The sequence below is a fragment of the Pinus tabuliformis genome, chromosome 4_2 (assembly GCF_031772625.1).
Source record: "Pinus tabuliformis cultivar Carrire ecotype Pingquan chromosome 4_2, CPIR1, whole genome shotgun sequence".
NCBI lineage: Eukaryota > Viridiplantae > Streptophyta > Pinopsida > Pinales > Pinaceae > Pinus > Pinus tabuliformis.
In genome coordinates, this window is record NC_142304.1 from 276,078,655 (window position 1) to 276,101,237 (window position 22,583).

At 40.0% G+C, this 22,583-nt stretch overlaps 1 protein-coding gene across 1 annotated transcript in view; it reads right to left on the reverse strand.

Moving 5' to 3' along the window:
- LOC149169055 (uncharacterized) overlaps nucleotides 1-22,583 on the reverse strand; it is a 541,452-nt gene that overhangs the window by 452,999 nt on the left and 65,870 nt on the right. The window contains exon 4 of the mRNA XM_089428542.1: nucleotides 7,507-7,804. Within this exon, the coding sequence (XP_089284668.1) occupies nucleotides 7,507-7,804 (298 nt within the window). The remainder of the gene's footprint in view (nucleotides 1-7,506; nucleotides 7,805-22,583) is intronic.

A 22,583-nucleotide genomic window follows, 5' to 3' on the forward strand; every position in this document is an offset into this window, starting at 1 on the left:
GTCTAGCACATGTTAAGTGCTATAGGTGAGTCAAGGAGTCAAAAGAAAATGTTGAATACCTTAAGGGCATGTTACACCATGTATGTTTATGTATTAGAGTCAAGAGAATACCTCCAAGCAAAGTCAACAAGTCTCCTCCATGCAACGAAACCTACAAAAGAAGTAATCCGAATTATAATTGTCAATTCGACCTGCAGTCTTCTAGTCAACCTAAAAGGAGGGACAGTCCTCTATATATAGAGGTTGTCCACTCCATTACAACGTAAAGTATTCTCTATGAAGTCAGCGAAGTAAGGAGGCAAGAAAAGGGTGAACAAAGGACAAATAAGAAGTCTTCAAGTGCAGCGAGGAAGGTGAAGCCTAGACCGAAGTCAAGAGAATTGTTTTCTAGGGTAGAAAAAGGTCACACGTGTGAGAAACAGAAGCATTCCTACAGGCATAACCGTAGCAACATAATAGCATTATATCTATCTTTGTTTGGGCTAGAACGTAGGCCTAAAAGGGCCTCCCACTCAAGCAAATAAGCTAGGAATAAGAGCGAAGGTAATAGGAATGTTCTAAAGCCTATTCAGTCACACGTGAGAAGAGAAGGAGGTTGTCTCTATTGTTATAACAGCCCTCCTATTACAATCATACAAGTTCATTGGTTGGTGAAGAGAAGGAAGGATCATCATAAGGAAAGGGTCTCATCAAAGGTATCTCTTCTAGAGCAAGTGCAAGAAGATCTAACAACAGTTGGAAGGAGGACAAAGTGCCGGGAAACAAAGTGCCAGAAGAAGGAAGTGTCGGGGAACAAAGTGCAGAAAGGAGGACGGACTTGACTTGTACTTGGAGGACATTCTAGTCAAAGGTCTAGGGTTGCCATTGATCAATAAGAAGCTTCAATAAGAGAAACTTACTAAAGGGTTTCCTCTCAAGAGAAGAGAGATTTTGGCCCTGGCAGAGAGCCAACATCTTGTATTCTTGTTCTTATGTTTTTGGTAGCAATTTGATAAAGTACACACACATGCATTAATAAGAAGAAGAAGATTAAGCTAACAAGAAAAGTAAAAAGACTCCACAAATTGTTATCAAGTCAAGAAGAATCACACTACACCTAATTGCCCTTGATTCTTCAACATGGTATCAAAGCTAAGGTGACACATCAAGGAAAGGGCATCTCAAGAACACTCATCAAGGAAGGACATCTACAAAAGTTGAAGCATCTAACCAAGAAGTCTCAATCACTTCAAGGACAAGAAGATCTACCATCTATCTTTCATCAAGAAATACTACAAAGCTAGAAGAAGAGCCTTACATAAAGGCACCTACAAGAAGAGAAAATCAAAGAAGGACCTACATCAAGCTACAAGTCATCAAGCAAGTTCACTTGGAGAAAGCAACTTGAAGAACATCAAGATCTAAGGAAGGCAAGCCATCAAGTCTTCAAGGAGAAAGCAAGTCTACTACATCTCAAAATCTATCAAGTAAGTATATGTCCCCTTCTGAATATACATCAATGTCTTTTTGCAACGAAAGCAACAAATTGGTAGGTAACAAAATCTTTCTTACATGGAAGAAGAGGACTGATTTCCTTCTCAAGGAGAATGAACTTCTAGAACACATCAAAGGGAATATCAATATCCCTACTAAGGAACAAACTCAAGCCTTAGCCAAGTACAATAAGGATGAGACAAGAGCTCAAAGGATTCTAATAGAATCCATCAAAGACTCTCTCATTCCTTATGTCTCCAAGTTGGAGACATCCAAAGAAATCTATGATAAACTAGTAGAGCTATTCTCGGTAAGCACAGCTGGAGAAGTGATATCTCTACGAAATGAATTGTACAAGATGAAGATATCAAAAGAAGGAATAGCTCCCTACTTCATGAAGATCTCTGAGATGAGGGATCAACTTCAAGAGCTAGGTGAAGTTATGTCCGACAAGGAAATGACAATTGTAGTACTCAATGCTCTACCTGAGGATTAGCGCAACTTCACATCAACCATATATGCAAAGAAGGAAGCCACCCCACTAAGTGAAATGTGGTCTCTATGCAAGATAGAGGAAACAAGACTCAAAGCAAAGGAAGATGTGGGATCAAAGAAGCAAACATTTGCTACCATAGCCAAGAGAAAGGGAAAATTTGGTCCACGAAGAACAAACAACAAAGATATGTCCAAAATCCAATGCTTCGGATGCCAAGAATATGGATACTACAAAAGGAATTGTCCTAAACTAAAGAAGGACAACAACAACAAAAGAAAAAGGAAGAAGCTCATGTGACTCAAATGAAAGAAGAAGACAAGAAGCAAAAGAAGGAAGATCCTCTGGATCTCTACTATGACTAAGTCTACTTCTTTACTTAAAGTCTTCTTTCAAAGTTTTGAGTAGTATAGGAGCATGTAGGAATAGAAGAAAATTACATGGCTAGAAACATCTTCTAGAATCTAGAACCATGATGTACATAGAGTTCGAAATACTCATGTAGAAGGAGCATTTATAAATAGAACAAAATGCATGGTTAGAAATATCTTCAAGAATATAGAAGCATGGTAGATATAGCTCAAGATATTCATGTAGAAGGAGAATACCTAGTATAGGACCTCATCCACAACAAAAGAAAATTGATCATGATTAAGAATCTTAGAAGACCTACATCATCAAAAGGAAAGAAACATTTGCAAGGTAAGGGTCTTTAAGATCTTGTGATGGAATCTTCAAAAGAAGATTCACAAACAAAAGCAGATGTCTCATTGGGAATCCCATTCATGGAATTCAAGAAAATGATGATATGTAGGCAAGCTAAGATGAAGCAAGAAGGGCTACACCAAGGACAACCAAATGAAGCTAAGATGATCAAAGGAGAATCGAGATGAGGTATGTATGCATCAAAGTTTAGTCATGTTATCATATGTATATTATTGAGTCATGGGAATAGTTCTATAACATGATCAAGTAGGAAAGAATCTCTTTCACCAATGACATGCTCAAAGGCATGTACTACAATGCAATGAAGGTCAACAAAAGGAAATACTCATATAAGGAGTATAAGATTGTTGACTAAGAAGCTAGTGAAGAAGAAATGTTGACTAGCACTAGAAGCAAGCAATGAAGAATTTGAAGAAGCAGAAGGTGGTTGACCTATCTATCCAAGAAGAAGCAAATGCAGAAAGAGATCAAGCATGTGAAGAACACCATGATCACAAAGAATCACTATCTGACAAAGATCCATTGAAGACATCTCCCGAAAGAAGGTAGGACAACTCTGACTAAGAAAGGAAAAGATCAAAGGACCCTTGACACCTATGAAGGCCTTGGAGATATAAAAGGTGCAGATAATTGATTCTACTCTACGAAGATGTCATGATGAAGAAGCCATCCAACAAAAGTACCATTTAATGTTGAAGCAATATCAAGAAGACGTCATGAACGGCTACTAGACCAAAGCATGGGAACAAGCAAGTACAAAGAAGCATCCATGTGAAGAGTAGTCCGAAGCATAGACAAGATAACAAGGAATAACCAGACGACAGTTGAACCTGGTATATGACAAGAAGGCCACTTTCCACGAAGGAAGCAATGACATGACAAACCAGGAAGGAAAGTGATCGATGGAAGCAATGACATGACAAACCAGGAAGAAAGGAGATCAAGCAGCTGGAAGACCCACGAAGAAGAATTTGGTGATGAATGAACAAGTCCCTAGCTAAGAGGGAGTCATAACAAGTTCCAAATTACAAAGGAACTTGGACAAGTACCTTGTCAGAGGATACTGGGGAATGTCTTCCTCGATTGCGGGGAAGAGATAGACACAACATTCTTGTCTTCACTTGGGAAGAAAGAATGGGAGGATTGGGTAATCATCTGGCATCCAATACTCTTTGAGGATGTGTGGGGCATCCAAGACAAGAGTAGGCAAGAGAACCGATATTCTTTGAGGGTTGGGAACCCAAGATAAGAATAGTCCTAGAAGGTCATACTCAATGAACACCCGTGTAGGTATGTACCTTGAGAGACAATGACTAAGGTGTCTATAAGTCATTGGTCTCGCCAACATTGTACTCTGATCTATTGAGAGATAGAGTTGTCAGTCACCGCCTTGTTGTGGAAAAAATGTTGGTTATCATGATGCTATAATAGATGGATTGCCAATCGGTTTCTCTTATTTGAATTCTTCAAAATTGAAACATAGCCAAACACCTTGTAATGTTGTATGAATACCTCCCTAGTTAAGAGGGAGTGTTGAAGGAAATATAACTAGGTTCAGTCTTCATAAATGTACTTTTGATATTTGTACTTATTCAAGAAAAGAAATATTATTTTTATAATATATGGCAATGAGTTTCTTGTTCATTGAAATAGGTCTAGCACATGTTAAGTGTTATAGGTGAGTCAAGGAGTCAAAAGAAAATGTTGAAGACCTTAAGGACATGTTACACCATGTATGTTTGTGTATTAGAGTCAAGAGAATACCTCCAAGCAAAATCAACAAGTCTCCTCGATGCAACGACACCTACAAAAGAAGCAAGCCGAATTATAATTGTCAAGTCGACCTGCAGTCTTCTAGTCGGCCTTCATGTCAGCCTAAAAGGAGGTACAGTCCTCTATATATAGAGCCTATCCACTCCATTACAATGTATAGTATTCTCTCTGAAGTCAGCAAAGTAAGGAGGCAAGAAAAGGGTGAACAAAGGACAAAGAAGAGGTCTTCAAGGGCAGCGAGGAAGGTGAAGCCTAGACCGAAGTCAATAGGACTGTTTTCTAGGGTAGAAAACAGTCACACATGCGAGAAACAGAAGCATTCCTACAGGCATAACCGCAGCAACATAACAGCATTATATCTATCTTTGTTTGGGCTAGAACATAGGACTAAAAGGGCCTCGCGCTCAAATGAAGAAGCTAGGAAGAAGAGCGAAGGTAATAGGGCTGTTCTAAAGCCTATTACAGTCACACGTGCGAAGAGAAGGAGGCTGTCTCTGCTGTTATAACAACCCTCCTAGAACAGTCATACAAGTTCGTTGGTTGGAGAAGAGAAGGAAGGATCATCATAAGGAAAGGCTCTCATCAAAGGTATCTCTTCTAGAGCAAGTACAACAAGATCTAACAACAGTTGGAAGGAGGATGAAGTGCCGGGAAATGAAGTGCCGGAAAAAGGAAGTGTCGGGGAACAAAGTGGAGAAAGGAGGAAGGACTTGACTTGTACTTGGAGGACATTCTAATCAAGGGTCTAGGGTTTGGCATTGATCAATAAGAGGCTTCAATAAAAGAAACTTACTGAAGGGTTTTCCTCTCAAGAGAAGAGAGGTTTTGGCCCTGTCAAAGAGCCAACATCTTGTATTCTTGTTCTTATGTTTTTGGTAGCAGTTTGATGAAGTACACACGCATGCATTAATAAGAAGAAGAAGATTAAGCTAACAAGAAAAGTAAAAAGACTCCACAAATTGTTATCAAGTCAAGAAGAATCACACTACACCTAATTGCCCTTGATTCTTCAACATATCAAGCCCTCTTCATTTGTATCATTTGATTCCGTAATCCTTGGATTAACAGTAGTCTTAGCAAACTACCATCATCTATTTCTATAAATAATATCTCACATCACTGTTTACTAAGTCTAATTCTCCATCTACGTTTGAACCTTCATTGCATGAATTTAGTGATACATTTACTTAGGGAAACCCCCCTTGTGTCGAAGAAGAGCTGGCCTAAAGCAAGAGGAGGAGCTACAATGACGACAGTGGATAGCCCTTGTAAGTTCCCTTGGGTTTGCACTTGCGTTTTAGGGTTTACCACTTGAAGTGCTAGTTCAAGAGGTAAAAAAAGACAAAGCATCCATAATCTCAGCCACCCATTAAACACTCTTCTTCTCACCTAAAGAATCAATTGCTCTCAAGAAGCATGGCTGTAAAGGAGACAAGACTATCAGTCTTAATGTCCTATTTTTCATACCAGTGCATCCATTTGAAATAATGAAGATCCCACTAGTACTTTAATTACAACATATTGGTTCCAAGAATCTCCTCCTACAGAAAGGTGGTGAGTAATTTTTAAAATTTTGGCCCCTTGCAACCCTTGGGAGCATCATTCACCACTCTAAGCACCTCTTGCCAATAGTAAGACCAAAGTACATCAAAGGGAATCCCATATGCACATATGCAACTCGAAACCCTACTATCTACCTCTTCCTTCCTGCCAAAACCAAACACTCTTGCAAAGGGTTCAGTGTTCAATTCCAATTCTAATTGGTGTCCCTTTCTTGAACCTGTTGGAGAAGACATCTTGATCCTCCTTTCTTCCTTGGCTAATTGTGCCTCACCATGCTCCTAATATTCTTCCACATCCTTTTGCATGATAGCCTTACAAAACTCAGCTCCATTACCAAGAAGATGAAGAGAATGAGCTTCAACCTTTGTATGTGACCCTCTAAAATTAATCTTGTAATTCCAAAAGTAGCTTCCACCTGCATTTTTCTTCACCTTGCTGATTCTTATAACATTATTTCAAAGAGGAGAATCAATGCTATATTTTTGGGATTTTGTTCAGAGTCTCCTCTCCCTCCACCACTTGTCCCACCACGAGTTTGACAGCCAAAGCCTTATTGAGCAGATGAAAGTGAAGCTGCAGGAAGAATATAGGAGAATAAGAGAAACAGAAGAATTTTTTAGCGTATTGAGTGTTGTTTTATCTGCTAAAAACACTATACCCCTTCACCCACAACTAATAAACTCTTCATCAGGCACCTAAAACAGAAAAGAAATACCCAAATCTGCCAAGTTCGCCCACTGTAGGCTGTTCTATGCTCCCAAGTTTTTCACCAAGCATGACAGGGAAAATGAGGTAAGTTAGGGTCCCAAATGCATCCGTAGTCATATTGAGAAAAATAAAATCATAGTGAGCAGGAGACCTCCCTAAGTGCCCATTTGCTGTGGGGAGGCCATGTTGATCCCACTCTCCTCTTCCCCTCCTAACCTGTCCTGCCTTATTTTATATCCCTTATAATTTGTTTCCTGCAGAAGGAAACAAATCCCAATTCCACAGACGTTTCTGCTTCCAAAAACAGACTTGGCAGCTTTTACTTCTGGATCCTGCAGAATCTAGTGTAGATAATCGAATCTGATTCACATCAGATTCTGGATTGTTTCCCTAGGGTGATAAATCGAGTAACTCTGTGTCCAAGCATATTTTTCGTGTGTATGCATGCACACAAATGGGCACATGTATATGACTGTGTACATGTACAAATACAGAGAAATTTAGAAAAATAAACATCACCAACATCAAGAGACAGATAACAAGCAAGCAAATCATGAACCTGTATCATCTCTGGCAGAAGTTCTGTCAAAGCATTTATGCCAAAAGTCCATGTCAAAGTGCGTTTCCCATTAACCATGCAAAACTATGAAAGCACATAGAACTTACTATTTGATTGCAACTGAATCTTCGCCTAGAATAGTGATGTTATTGAGAAAATTTCATAAATAAACAAAAAGCAATTTGATATTCAGATGGAAGAAACTTCTTACCAGAAATTGAATCAAAGAAAGAGGAGTCAAATATATTCTCAGTCTCTGAGCCGAATTTAGCATGCAGAGCACGTACTTGAGCTGCAGGGTTAATTCTTCGCAAAGCCCTTGATGCTGAAGGTGTTTTTGGTCTACCCAAGTCATCTACTTGATACAAAATCTGATTGGTCATATTTGGCTTTGATACATTGTCCATATCAGTAACTATTATGCTTCCATTCGGGCTGCAGCCAATGCCCATTAATACAAGGTTTTTCATAACTTCACATCCAATACCACCAGCGCCCACAACCAGCCACTAGAATGGCAAAACACATACACACAAACATTACCATCCCAAGATGCAAATGTGTAACTGTGCATTACAAACGACTTCATTACTCTTTGTCATAAACCTAAAAGAAATACAGTAAAATAACCTTCACAGTTAACTGAAAAAAAAAATGTCTACAACACAGATGTAAGTTGACATTGATAAAAACAACATATTGAACCAAGGAGAATGTTAACTAATTCAAAGATGTCAGATCCTGCAGACTTATAAGCAATACACAAAATACAACATTAAAAAGAAGTTTCTATCCAGAACACATGCCCGTAATTTGACATTGATAAAACATATAATATTGAACCAAGGAGAATTGTTAACTAATTCAAAGATGTCAGATCCAGCATACTGTAAGCGACACTCAAAATAGAACACGTCAATAGGCAAGTACATGGAGCTTCAGCAGACAGCACATAAAGGTAGCTACTAGCGGCAAGACAACAGCCATGTCCAATCAAACAATGCAGGGAAATTCAAGCTAAGAGAGAATCATTTGCCAAAAGGGCTGAGGGACTGGAGAATAAGTGTTAACCATGGCAATATATCTAGCTCCAAATCCAAGGTAAGCAAAATATCTGTCCTCAAGGGTTCAGATATGGTGAATCACCATTTTGCTAAAGACTCCTTTCTTTTAGTTCAAGTTGAACAGTCGTCAGTGATTCATACAAGAGATCATATGGACCTCTTCTGTGCTGGCTCAGGAGCAGTTGTGTGTGAGAACACCAATTTTTGGCTGGAAGGCCTTGATGACCCTCCATAGTGGATTCCCTCTGTGTGGTACTTCATCCAGCCTGGCGTGATTGTCCGCTGTCTGGGAATCCAATTTGGCATGGGCCTTTCAGCCATGGTTATGTAAGAGTGGTGTCTTCAGAAGTTGCAGACAAAGCTCCAATTCTAGCAGTTGAAGGACCTCCCTTTTGCAAGTAAGTTGACAGTTGTCTTGAGATACTCCAGGGCTGCATATGTATTATGTCTCTTGTTGGCTCCCTAGCAGAACTCAGTTCAGGCGATTGAAGCAAATTCTAGGATCAATTTTGTGATCCAAAGATGGAGGGTAGAGAGGGCTTCCAATGATTCCATGGGATGTTTCTATTATGCACAAGGAGGGGGGGTTGGGTCTTACTGATGTTGCCTCAGATGGAAGTACTCTGGCTGTCTGGTAAGATGCTTAGAGAGTTCTGCTCCATGGCAGGGCATTTTTGTGACACAATTCTAACAGCCCAGAATGTGCTAAAGGTGCATGGTTCTTTTGGATTGTGTGGCATAATCATGTCTCGACATTTGTTCTAGATTGTTGTTCTGTCAACTGCAATAGCAGTTGGTCAGGTTGGTTAAGTGGAATTACTTGAGAAGCAACTCATGCTGGGATCTAACCTGGAGCCCAATTTGGAGCTGGATACAACAGGATGAATGCATTGTCCAACTTTCGTGGTTTCAAGCACACAGGTTAAGCAGAAAATATATTTTTGCCTAGAGGGATCTTTGGGACTTTGAGGCTAGATCATGGAATAATTCCAGACCTTTTAGCACGACAGAAGGCCCTCCTTTCTTCAGACAAGCTAGTTACATAGGATATTGTTGAGTTGAATCCTCCTGAGGACTTGTTTAAACTGAACATTGTTACACAGGGCCCATTGTGGAGAGACTGGGGATGGTTGTTTGGTAGGAAAATTCAGCAGTGTGACTCCAAGAAACTCTACTTCCTGTTACATAAAAAACATGTCTTTTCTTCTATGCTTAATGCTTGTTTGAATTCTTCAGATCCCGAGGACAGGTGGATTCACAGATTGCATACCGTTTGTCTTATCAGTTGCAGGTCTTTATCTGGCTAGTCATTTATCAGGGGCTGCCATCCAAGGCCCATTTGACGAATAGTGGGCTTAAAAAAGGACTTTCTCTAGTGTCTGGTGAACCAAAGACAGTGAAACACATGGTTTGGGACTGTCACTTTGCTAGACACTATTGGCAGTGCCATATACAGTATCAGCACTGAGCTTTATTCGAAGGGCAGGTGCATTGTAGAGCAGCCCTCTTTGGCGACTGCAGCTATCTAGTGCTCTCTGCCTTTGCGAGCATTTGGAACTACCTCAAAATTACTACATTCTTCACTATCTGTAGGTTAAGGTGGAAATTTGTTTTTGTTGATGTTGTCACTTCAATTCAGTCGTTGTCTTCTAACAAGAGGGAAGAGATATGTATGCAATCGTCGGCTAAAGGTTTTCTTGTTATGAAAGATGCTAAAAATATGGACACTCCAGCATATTCTGATTGTATTTCTGCTCCAGCACTGATTAAGAGTATACACTTATCACATGATATATTATATACAATTCCAGTTTTGTTTTTCTCTTGTAGATACTCAATGTTAGCATAGAATGTATTTGCAATTTAGAAAGAAAAGTGCATGGAGCTTATATAACTTTGAGGTTGGCACTCATAAAACCACAACCTCCTTCTCTCAGCTATTAAAATCAACACAATTCAATGAAGCACAGAAGACAATACAATTACTTTGACAGAAAAGCTCCCACGTTACTTTGCTTTTACGCAATAAGCCAAGTAGCTAATCAAAATCCCATGCACTCATCATTGATAAGGACAGTCAAGGAATCGTCATTGTACCAGATATTGAAAATGGCCATTGGTAATTTCAACACTTTTATAATTCTCCTAGTCTATCCATCAAAGGCTGTCCACTGAGACTCTGGATATTGTTGGCTAGACATGATACACACCATGCTATCAGTGAAACAAATTGATGTGATGTTTTATAGTGTCTATTATCATCATCATACATGTGAAACTCATAAAATAAACTGATCCTTTTGCCTTGGCACAAGAATGTATGTTTTGAGACGATTTCTCTCTCATACAGTTCCGTTCACTATTGTTAGATTGTTTACTCATACACGCCCTTTACTAAACAAAATTCATATGAGGTTGAGTAACAAAAATCATGTGAGTCTATGAACGTCCTTTTGGCTTGTTCATTTTCAACTTCAAGCTTTTCTTTTTTTCTATTATTGCACGATCCCTTGGCCATTTTTACTATGCTTGGATGCTACTTCATTCTTTTTTGACTCCCATTTATCCTCCAATTTAAATTCTACCACCTTTACTGTTTAAGGGAGGAGTTCATGTGGGCTTGGCTCCAAGTTTTCTTCCTCTTCAATGTTCATCAGCAAAGTGGTAAACAGTTCATAATAGACAAGTGCAGTTTTCATTTTCATGCCAGTGTCGTTTCTTCATGCTAACTTGAGATATTCATAATAACATCCCTTTCAGCTTCTTCAAGAAATGCATCCTCTATTATTTCCTCCATCAGAGGGTTGACAGTTACTTCAAGTGCTTTGGAAAAGTGCGATGATGTCAGAAAATATCCCCTTTGGTCTAGCCCACCATTAATTTGATGTAGTCTTTCCCTTACACTTTGGTATATTTTTTGCATTTAGGAATTTGCAATGAAAATTTGAATCGAAGCAAAGCTCTGATATCACCATAATAAGCAATTGAGACAAAATTGTGACCAATATTATACTAAATATTGAATAATTGATAAGATCACTACAAAGAGGTCCATATATATAAAAATAACTTTTTACCTTGTCATAGAGATTTTCTCTGAGGTACTGTTGTTCTGTGTATGTAATCATTGAATTGATCACGCGTTGATACAATCTCATTTTCTCACCGGGTTCTTCCCATGACTTCTCTATTACCCTCTTTGCACCAATATTAAATGGCCAATGGTTCATCCAGCTAATCTTCAACTTCAAATATCCCATTATTTAATCCATTTCATCCCATCACAATACCAGCCCTTATCTTGAGATGCAACCTTTTCTTTCATCAGTAATATGTTCGTATTCATATGCTTTATTTTGAAAATATAAGTAATAAATTGGCATAATGTTTCTCCTTACCATACTCCATTGTACCTCTCAAGTATCTCAACCATGCTTCCCTGCTACCCAATGCACCTACCTTAGCTCCACCATGAACTAGCTCAAAGTGTTCACAGCAAAATAGATATCTACTCTGGTGTTGACAAAATACATCAAGGACCCTATCAGTTGTTTCTACAATGTGGGATCCACCAACTCTGAATCTAAAGTCAAAACCTTCTTCAAATTGGTGATCATAGGTGTAGCCATAGATCTACAGTCCTACATCGCAAATCTCCTCAAGATCTATACTGCTTACTTCCCCTAACCAAGGAAGATCTCACCTAACCTCTGCCATACCCTCTAACCCCAAGAAGTAATGCATCAAACCGATGTCCTTCATCTCAAAACTATAGCCAAGTCTACCTTGCACCCTGATATGAGCCTCTCTGAACCTATGAGAAACAAGTTGTCCACATACAACACCAAGACAAGTGGTTCATCTCCAACAAGGATGAAGTACATGTTGGGATCCACCTCACTCGTGGTGAAGCCCATACTCAACAAATACCCTTCAATCCTAGAGCACCATACCTTGGGTGCGCGCTTGAGTCCATATAAGGCCTTCTTCAATCTACACACATGAGACTCCCTCCCATGTACCTCAAAGCCTTGAGGCTTCTCTATATACACCTCCTCCTCAATCACCTCGTTGAGGAATGTTCTCTTGACATCCATTTGATGTATCCTCCACCTCATAACTGAAGCAATAGATAACACAGCCAATACAATGGAAGTATATCTTGCAACTAGAGCAAATGTCTCTTCATAGTCCACTCCCTCTTTTTGAAAGAACCCTCTCCCCACAAACATTGCCTTGCACTTCTCTATGCTACCATCTGCAGCATGCTTGATCTTGAAGACCCATTTGGAACTCACCACTGACTTGCCCTCTAATATTGACAAAATATCCCATACATCATTCCTCATAATGGAGTTATACTCCTCCATCATGGCATCCCTCCAAACCTGTTGGTCTACTCAACTCCAAACCAGTAGGCTCGAAATCAATAATACTGCTCAAAAGTGCCATGTAATTTGGGAATTTCCTCAAAGGTCTACTCACCCTAAATGTGCTCCTAGGAGCCTCCAAATGCTCCTAAGCATCCATTAATGTCTGCGCAAACCATTGAGGTCTCTTAGCAGAAATGGTAGGACATGTTGTTAACTCCTCCTCCTCACCTAAAGTTTTACTCCCTGAACTAGAAGTAGCTGATGAACTTGCTCATCCTTCAAAGCCTCCTACTTCTCGTCTCCCATCATTGGAAGTGGCTCATGAGACTTCCTGGATGTTAGGTACTCTAGGAAATCCACATCCCTACTGAAAATTGTCTTCCTCCGTGCTGGAATGAAAATCTTGTATGCTTTTGAAGTCTCAATGTATCCCAGAAATATCATTCTCTCATAAGAGTTGCAGCTTTGTCTTCTTCTCTAGCGGAACATGGATATACACCAAACAGCCAAAGATGCAAAAATGCCATATCTCTGGCTTCACCCTCATAAATGCTTCCTTAGGAGTCATGTCCCCTAAGATCTTGCGAGGACTCTTGTTCTGAACATAAACCGACTATTAGTTTTATATGGTTGGGTAGCATCGGACAGGTGTTCTAGTCTCGACTTTAGTCAGAGAAGCTTAGACACACAAGAACTCCAAAACCTAGAAAAAACATTTCCGGAAAAAACACCTAGAGATGGCTCAATTAAGTTAATTAGTCAATAACTAAATGTTTCTTAAGTCTAACTTAGGAAAAGTGATTAATTAATAGGAATTAATTGAGAAAGGTGAGATTTCTCTTGAAACTCACATGGATCGACTCAAAGACAATCTTAGTCATTATTGAGGATTTAATCATGGTCGTTGGTGAGCCAACAAGAGATTATAAGAGGAGGTCGATGAGGTTGGAGAAAGACACACTTAAGACACTATCCAACAGCAGCAGCTGAGCAGGGAAGAGAAGTTCAGGCTAGAGGGGAAGCAGGGTCAGTGACGGGCAAAGAGAGTGATTCCAGAGGAGATTCCAATTCCGAAGAGTCACTTGCAAGAGGGTCGAGTTTTTCCTCAGTGAGATTGCGCAGGGACTGCATGGGCAACTTCAGAGGAGGAGTTTGATTCAGCTAGAGTGAGGGTCGATTTAGTTGCTAGAGGCCAGGAGAAATTCTGAAAGGGCTAGCGATTCATTCTCAAAGGCTGAGTTGGGTTGGACGTCTTGATTAGAGCAGATTCCAAGCAGTGCGTGTGAGGGACTATACAAAGGCTGACACAGGGGTTTCAAGCAGCGCAGTTGGTGCTAGATTTGGAGTTGGATCAGTGTTGGGTGAGGCAAGATTTGTCTTACTAATTTTTGTGGCCAAAATTTCTTGTAGAGGATTGTCAATTTTGGGCATCCAAATTGTACAAAGAATTTCACTGTTGCATTATAATAAAACCCTCATCTGCTGCACCAGTTTTCCCACATTGGGTTTTCCTGGGGACATTTTTCCAAAAATAATTGTGACAGATTTTGTGTGTGCTCTCTATTTTCTCAGTTCCAGTTTTATTTCCGCAACATTTTATTTGTGAAGAAATTGCAGTGTGATTAATTTGTTATTTTGTCCTAACAAAATAAACTGCATAATTAATCCAATTAGAAGAATTAATTCCATGTGTTGTATTTCAAGGAATTTCCACATGGTATCAAAGAGAGTTTTATAGATCAGAGGCTTAGATATCAAGAGGGAGAAATTTCGCTGTTCAGAGGGAGTCTAAACAAATTTCTTTTGGGTCTATGCAGAGGTTGGCCAAGTAGTGCGAATTGTTGGATAAGGGCTCAATTTTCCAATTGCATATGGCAGGAAGAGTTCGATTTGTTCAGTAGCAGTTCCAACAAGCAATGATGAAGCTGGGAAGCAATTTTGGTGAGCAGATCTGGGCGCAGTTGATTTTTCCATAGCAGATTCAGCATTGGGTGGAAGAGAAATAGCACACACTGAGGGATTTTTCTCAAAGGGCTTCTAGATTCAGTTTTCTAAAGGAATTTCTTGATTTTCAGTTGCAAAAGGTCGTGTGAGCATGCCAGACTAGCTAGTTCGAGATGTTGAGATTGTCATTCGTTGCCAGTTTCCGAAAAAGGACATCTGGAAGGTTGAGTGAGTAGTCTCAAAGAGCAACTAAAGGCAGAGAGAGGCAGCAGCAGCTATTTTGCGCATTCCGAGAGGGAGTGCGAACAACAAAACAAGTAGTTGTGCAAGAGTGGAGGAGATTCTTGTTTATTTTCCCAGTTGTGAGTTTTACAGAAAATGACCTCAATAGGACATCGAGATTATGGTAGGCTAGATGGAGCCTCAAATTATTGTATCTAGAAAGCCAAAATATCTTTCTTGCTAAATGAGCATGGTCTGAGAGCATCTGCAGAGAGTTGATGTAGTACCTTAGACCTGCAGCAGCTAAAGAACTACAATAAGGAGATGACCAAGGCGAAGCGGTTGATCCTTGATGGAGTTCAAGGTCGTGTAGTCTCACACATAGCGACCAAAAATACGGCCAAAGAAATGTGAGATGCTCTTGTAGAACTATACCAGAATACTTCCAAGAATCAGAAGATGTTCTTGAAGGAGAAGTTGAGAACCACTACAATGCAGAAGGGAGAAGGAGTTACTCCCTACCTCCCAAATGAGCTTGCAGCAGTTGGAGAGACACCTCAAGAGGCTAAGCTGGTGCGTGTAGCTATCAACAGTTTCACCGAGGAGTGGACTACTTTCGTCCAAGGCATTACTAGACGAGATCAACTACCTAGTGGTGATCGATTGTGGGCATATTTCACATTGGAGGAGATGCGACTTGCTCTAGTCAAGAGTAGCCTTGGTGGGAGCAGCAAAGAATCGAAGAGTGTGAAGGAAGAAGAGAACGTAGCCCTTGCATCAAAGGAAAGACAAAGAAAGGTCCCAGTCAGAGACAAGGCTCACAGGGAGGAGAAAAGAAGAAAGATTTGTCAAAGATCAAATGCTTTAGGTGTGGTGAGTTTGGTGAAACTTTGGTCACTATAGTACTCAGTGTCCTCAAAAGAAGAAGGACAAGAAGGAGAAGCAAGAACAAGCAGCAGCTTCGACCGAGATTGACCACTTGTCCTCTAGATTGGAGGAAGACTTCGCTTTGTATGCAGTAATACCTCCAGGAGAGAAATGGGGTGACATTGAAACTTAGTCACCAGAGTTGTGAGTTTTGGGCAAGGTCCAAGGAGGATGACATCAGACAGATGTTTCCTCTTGGATCATTACCCCTGCTATAGGGGCCCACAGTATTCAATAGTAGAGTGATAAGTGTCAGTTGGCGCAGCCAGATCTTGAGGGACAGTTACAGAGCTAGTTGCAGTCAAGATGTTGAGGGGCGCAATGCAGTTGCAACAAAGATAGTTACTCAGTGGACAGTGCAGAGGCGCAGCCAGAGACTCAGGAAGAAGTTGCAAAGCCACTCCAGTGGCACAGTGGATTCAGTAGATTTGTTCTCAGTTGCAGTAGTTGCAACAGCAGCAGCAACATGAGATCAGTTGCAGCGCAGTGAAAAGTTGGCAGCAGATGAATCAGAGTTGTGCAGTGGCTTGGTGGACAGTGCAAGGTTGTCACAATTGTCAGAAATAAAAAGTGTGTATGGGAGGAAGTTATGAGATCGTCAAGAACACCTTCCTTGCTAAGAGGGAGCGTTAGTATTTTATGGTTGGGTAGCATCGGACAAGTGTTCTAACTTCTAGTCTCGACTTTAGTGAGAGAGGCTTAGAAACACAAGAACTCCAAAACCTAGAAAAAGATTTACGAGAAAACACCTAGAGATGGCTCAATTAAGTTAATTAGTCAATAATTAAATATTTCCTAAGTCAAACTTAGGAAATGTGATTAATTAACAGGAATTAATTGAGAAACGTGAGATTTCTCTAGAAGTTCACATGGATCGACTCAGAGATTATCTTAGTTGTTGATGAGGATTTATTCATGGTTGTTGGTGAGATAACGAGAGATTATATGAAGAGATCGATGGGGTTGGAACAAGACACAGTTGAGACACTAGAGATCGATTTTCCTTGGCAGATCGAACTCTCCAGCAGTAGATGCTAAGCAAGGAAGAGAAGTTTGAACCAGAGGGGAAGCAAGGTCAGTGAGGCACAAAGACACTGATTCTGGAGGAGATTCCAATTCCGAAGAGTCAGTTGCAAGAGGGTTGAGTTTTTCTTTAGTGAGGCTACACAGGGACTGTGCAGGGAGCTTTAGAGGACGAGTTTGATTCAGCTAGAGTGATGGTCGATTCAGTTGCAGGAGGCTGGGAGAAATTTCGGAAGGGCTACCAAGTCATTCCCAGAGGCTGAGTTGGGTAGGACATCTTGATCAAAGCAACTTCTAGGCAGAGCGTGTGAGGGACTACGCAGCATCTGCACAGAGGTTGACGCAAGGGTTTCGAGCAGCCCAATTGGTGCCAGACTTGGAGCTAGATCAGTGTCAGGTGAGGCAAGATTTGTCTCACTAATTTTTGTGGCCAAAAATTCTTGTAGAAGATTTTCTGTTTTGGGCATCTAAATTGTAATCAAAATTTCACTGTTGCATAATAATAAAACCCTCATCTACTGCACCAGTTTTCCGGCATTGGGTTTTTCCGGGGAATATGTCCAAAAATAACTATGTCAAATTTTGTGTGCGCACTCTATTTTCTCAGTTCCAGTTTTATTTCCGCAATGTTTTATTTGTGAAGAAATTCCTGTGTGATTAATTCGTTTTTTGTTGTAACAAAATAAACTGCATAATTAATCCAATTAGAAGAATTAATTCCAATTGTTGCATTTCAAGGAATTTTAACACCAACGTGTTGCACGCCTCTACCCAAAGAAACATAGGCAAATCTTGATCATGAATCATCACCTTGGCAACTCTTCATTAAATTAATAAGCTTAGCCTATTTGGGATCTCGACATGGGATAGTGGTCGAATTGAGGAAAATACATTTACAATATCTTGGATCTAATCCAATTGATCAGGCCCTAGATATGTCCTTGATTTGCCTAGCTGATCTAAATCTCCAGTGTTGTACCCATGCACCTTCCTTGTACCCAAGACACTTATCTCACTTCACCCTTGAGAAAATATCTTTATCAATGGTTTGCATCGTTGTCTGGTGAGTCCTCCTCTCCTTTGTTGAAAATGTGTAATTAGTTTCGGTCTTCATAAATATGAAATGTACTTTTGATTCTTGTATTTTGTAAAATGAAAGAAAAATTATAATTGTTATTTTTGGAGCATGGGCTTCATGCTCAAGGTGTAATATTCCCAATGTTGTTAAAAGCGCGAGCGGGATTAAATCGGCATTGGGAATAAAGCGGAAAAAATCGGAAAAAGCGGGAAAAAGCGGAAAAAAGCGGGAAAAAAGCGTTTGGTACAAAAATATTCAATTTTTTTCATTTTTTTTCAATTTTTTTAATATCTAAACCATCTACAACATAAAATAAATACATTGACACATAAATATGATAAAAAAACTAATATATAAGATGTTTAATATCATTTCTAGCGCTAAAATCACACATAACATTGAATCATGTCCTGAATAGTAAGTCCTGACTCCTGAGTCCCAGCTCAGCCTCAAAAATCATCTGCTTATTGAAATCTCTCAGTTTTTCCAACTTCTCCCTCTTCAAGGCTCTGCCCATGGTAATTGCTTCAAGGTTTCAGATGACCCTACTCTGATACCATATGATCCATAAAAGAGACTATAGCCTGTCTGGCCTGTGGAATGAAAATTTTTATCCTTATATTTCAAGATGGATCCACATCTGGTTTGTTGCTTGTTTGTGTAATTTGAATACAATTCATCTTCAAGAGCTACAATAGCAACAGCTTCCATAGCCTCTTCCTTTACTAATTATTTTTGCTTGTTGAAGGTAAATTCTACCAACCAACAAACTATAACTCTGCCCATCCACAACATCAACAAACAGAAGTCAAACCAACAATGAAAGGAAATCATCCAGCAAGGTAAAATCAGCCAAGTAAGTGAATAGCGTCACCAAGGCAGTGAATAAAACACCCAAGGGGATAAAAATTCACCAAGGCAGTGAATAAAATGCCCATGGCAGTATAAATTCACCCAGGCAATGGATAAAATGCCCAAAGATATGTAAATTCAGCAAAGTGTAGATTTGATTGCACAGCTCTGTGGAAGAGGAAAAATGCCCAACAAGCAATAAAATGTTGTGGACAGCCTGTGGAAAAAGGAAAACTGCAAAGCAATACCAATTCAACTCAGGAAATGAGACAAACCAGCGTTCTCTCAAACCAATGAAACAGGCAGGGTGCCTACACTGTGTCTACAAGGCTAATATTCTTGTAGTTTTCATGAAAATATCCATAGCCCTGAATGGTCAAGCACACAATAAACTAATTGAAAATATCAACAAAAAATATAATAATGTATCTCATCATGTCATAATGTCATATACAATAAAATGAAAGTCTAATCCTATTGATTTCCAAATGAGCAAAAAAAAATCCAAATTTTCATTATAAAACTCGTTGCCCCGCACCCCGAGCTTTTTTGCGAAAAAAGCGTGCTTTTTTCGAAAAAAGCGGCAAAAAAAATTTTAGGCGCTTTTTTCCCATAAAAAGCGCGATTTAATCGCGCTTTTAACAACACTGAATATTCCTAATTAGCCATGGCTAATTAGAATATTCAATTTTGCTCAATTTTGCCTTCTATAGTTATTTATAAATAAAAAGGTGAGGAAAGGGGGACATAACTCAATTTTTCAATAAAGTCACTCCCTAGTAGCACAATGTTGTAACTTAAAAGGGGAGCCAAGGGGGCCAAAGTACCACGTAGAGAAGGGGGCCCACGTAGACACTTGGAGGGACTACGCAGATGGAGAAGGAGCACATGGCAAGAGAGAGGCTACGTTGGAGGAGGTGGGCCTTAGGGTTTTGAGATAGGCCAACGCTATAAAGGAGAGAGGAGCCTCCTCATTTGGGCATGGGATTATGTTGCATTTAAGCTAGTCATTTCGACTTAGAGCACGCTGGTTGTTTAGCCTATCTGCAGCACTGTTTAGTGCATCGAGTGTCTCCGTTCGGAGATCTCACCCTACTTCGAGTGCCTGCTCGAGCAAGGTAGTTTCATCAGTATTTTGCAGGAGAAGCAAAAGGGACTGAGCATTTTGATGACTGCGCAGTCTTGAGAGGGGAGGACACAGTCTCTTTTGGTAGGAGCTCCGGATTGGGTTTATGTGGACTTGAGCTTGGAGATTGAGCAAGGGATCAGCCCTTGCATATTGGAGGATTTTGGCAGAGTCTCAGGTAGAGTTTTGGAGGATTCTCTTCAGGGGCAGTGCAGAGTCTTGAGGGATAGCGTAGATCCTCAAGGGGATTATTTTCGAGGGTCAACTATTTTAGAAAAGCTTTCTGGGCTTTTCTGGGTTTATTGAGCAGAGGTTGATTCCAGGGTTTCAGCATTTTCTGAGGAGGGGAACAGCCCCAAATCCTCACTTGATTCCAGCAGTAGCAGCAACACAGCAGTTCTCCGACAGCTTGGACGTAGTTCCAAGAGAGGCCATTTCCTTACCATTCTGAGTGTATTTCTTCACTTGCCTTGTGCAAGTCGAGGTGCTATCTTTCTGATCACCTCTTGTACTCTTTCCATTACTCAGTAAAATAAAATGACTTAGCATTTCTCTCTGCATTTCTTGAGTATCTGCTTATATTCCATGTATACATTACTGTATGTTGCACTAATGTTATTTTTATCTCTTTGAGCTCCCGGCTACTATACCACTTGTGTGTTTTTCTCCTATACTCTTAGACAAAGTCTGGAAAGGGCCAGGTAGCCTCCAGATCTCGTCCTCTTTTCAGAGGCGACATATCTGGTAAACACCCTCCCAGTCCATCTCTGGTTGGAGTTTGCTTGTGTTTGAGGGATACCCTTGATAAGGGATATTACACAAGGTCTTTTATTTTAGAGGTCAAGCACCCATTGAGTGCTTCTAGGGTTTGTCCTAGTTCAAGAAGTCAAAAGAGTCATTGTCATAAGTTGAAGACCCCTTCGGGCACACTGTAATCTGTAAAAGAATTATTTTTGTATTTAGAAGTGTCAAAATACCCTTCAAGACCAAGTCGGCTTGGCAGGTAAGAAGTCTGCCTATTTTGAGGAGCCACGGCCACGTTAAGAAGCCTATATATAGAAAGGAACTCAACCTCCTTGGGATATAGTAACTTCTCACTCCTACAAGAAAAGGAGAAGCACAAGAAGGTTAATGAAGGAGGACGAAAAAAAGAAGCTTCTAGGCTAAGTTTTCGAAAACGGCTACCTTCAACTTCAAAAACACCGGATCCCATTTCAGATCCGGATTCGTGTACAAAACGTCGGAAAAACAGTGAAAAAACGTATTTGTGGCAAGTTTTTTTCAGAAATGGGGTGTATAGATTTCAGACTTTTTCCAGCGTTTTGGTTGAAAAATGGTCATTTCTGATAAATGTCAAAACGTTTTGTAATTTTGTGATCCGTACTTGCCTAAAACAAGAACGTACCCTGATATTTGCCCACTGGGAACAATCCTGCAATTTCATTTTCGATATTTCCTTTTCGTTTTCGATCTTTCCTTTCGCTTTGACCACCGAACCTAACCTAAAAGGCTAAATACCTTATGTTATTGTCACTTGTCTATCGTCAGAGTGAAATCTTTTCGCTGGAGGAGTGAGTGCCGACTAGAGTGAGCCGCCTACTGGAGTGACTATTTGTCTGCCGCTGGAGTGAAATCTTTTTGTTGGAGGAGTGAATGTCAACTGGAGTGAACCACCTAGAGTGACTATGAGTCGTCGAGACTCGACAGTGCAAACTACAAACTTCAGAATGTTGAAGAATCTAGGGCAAATGTAGTTAATGTGATTATTCTTAGCATGATAACTATTTTGAGGTGTTTTCCATTTTTCTTCTTATACCAATCTTCACTTATTATTGTTAGAGTGTGTCTTCTTTATTTCATCAAATAGCTACCAAAACAAACAAACAAGAACACAAGAAGTTGGCATTCTACCAGGGCCAAAACCTCTCACTATTTGAGAGGAAAACCCGCAAATAATTCTTCTTATAGAGATTCCAATTGACGAATACCAAGACCATGACCCTTGACCTATGAAGCCACTCCAAAACCAAGACACCAATCCTCTTCTTTGTCATTGTTGAGATCATCATCATTGCTGCACCACTGAGTCCATTACTACTGCACTACAGAGATCTTCATTATTGTTGCATCATGATTGTACCTTCACCGAGATCTTCATCACTGTCTTGACTTTGTCTTCATTAGGATCATGACTGCAACTATGTTGAGGTCATAACTGTGTTCATGAGACAGAGTGCATTATTGTGAGATCATTGGAATCCTTTTCATCATGATTATGTTGAGATTGTGATTGTATCTAGAGAGTAGGTCAAGACAAAGAGTGTCTCTCCATGACTCTCCTCTTCACAAGTATTGTATGCTGAAACAGAGGTATGCCGAGAGTGTATTGATAGATCTTCATTACACATATACTGGGACTGCGTCTTAGCATGTTGAGACAGTGTTGTGAGGAGGCCGAGATATCATTGAAAAACACAGAGATTCTTCTCCCTTTGCAATACTGAAATTATGCACTCATCCGAGATTTCTTGAGCCATTGTAACTATCCGAAATTCTAAGCTTCCTGCACCTATCCGAAAGTACAAAGTGTCTGAGATTCTGTCCTGTAATTATTAGCGAGATTTCAAAGGTATCCTTACTCCAGACTACCGAAAATCTCAAACAAACCCGAGACTATTC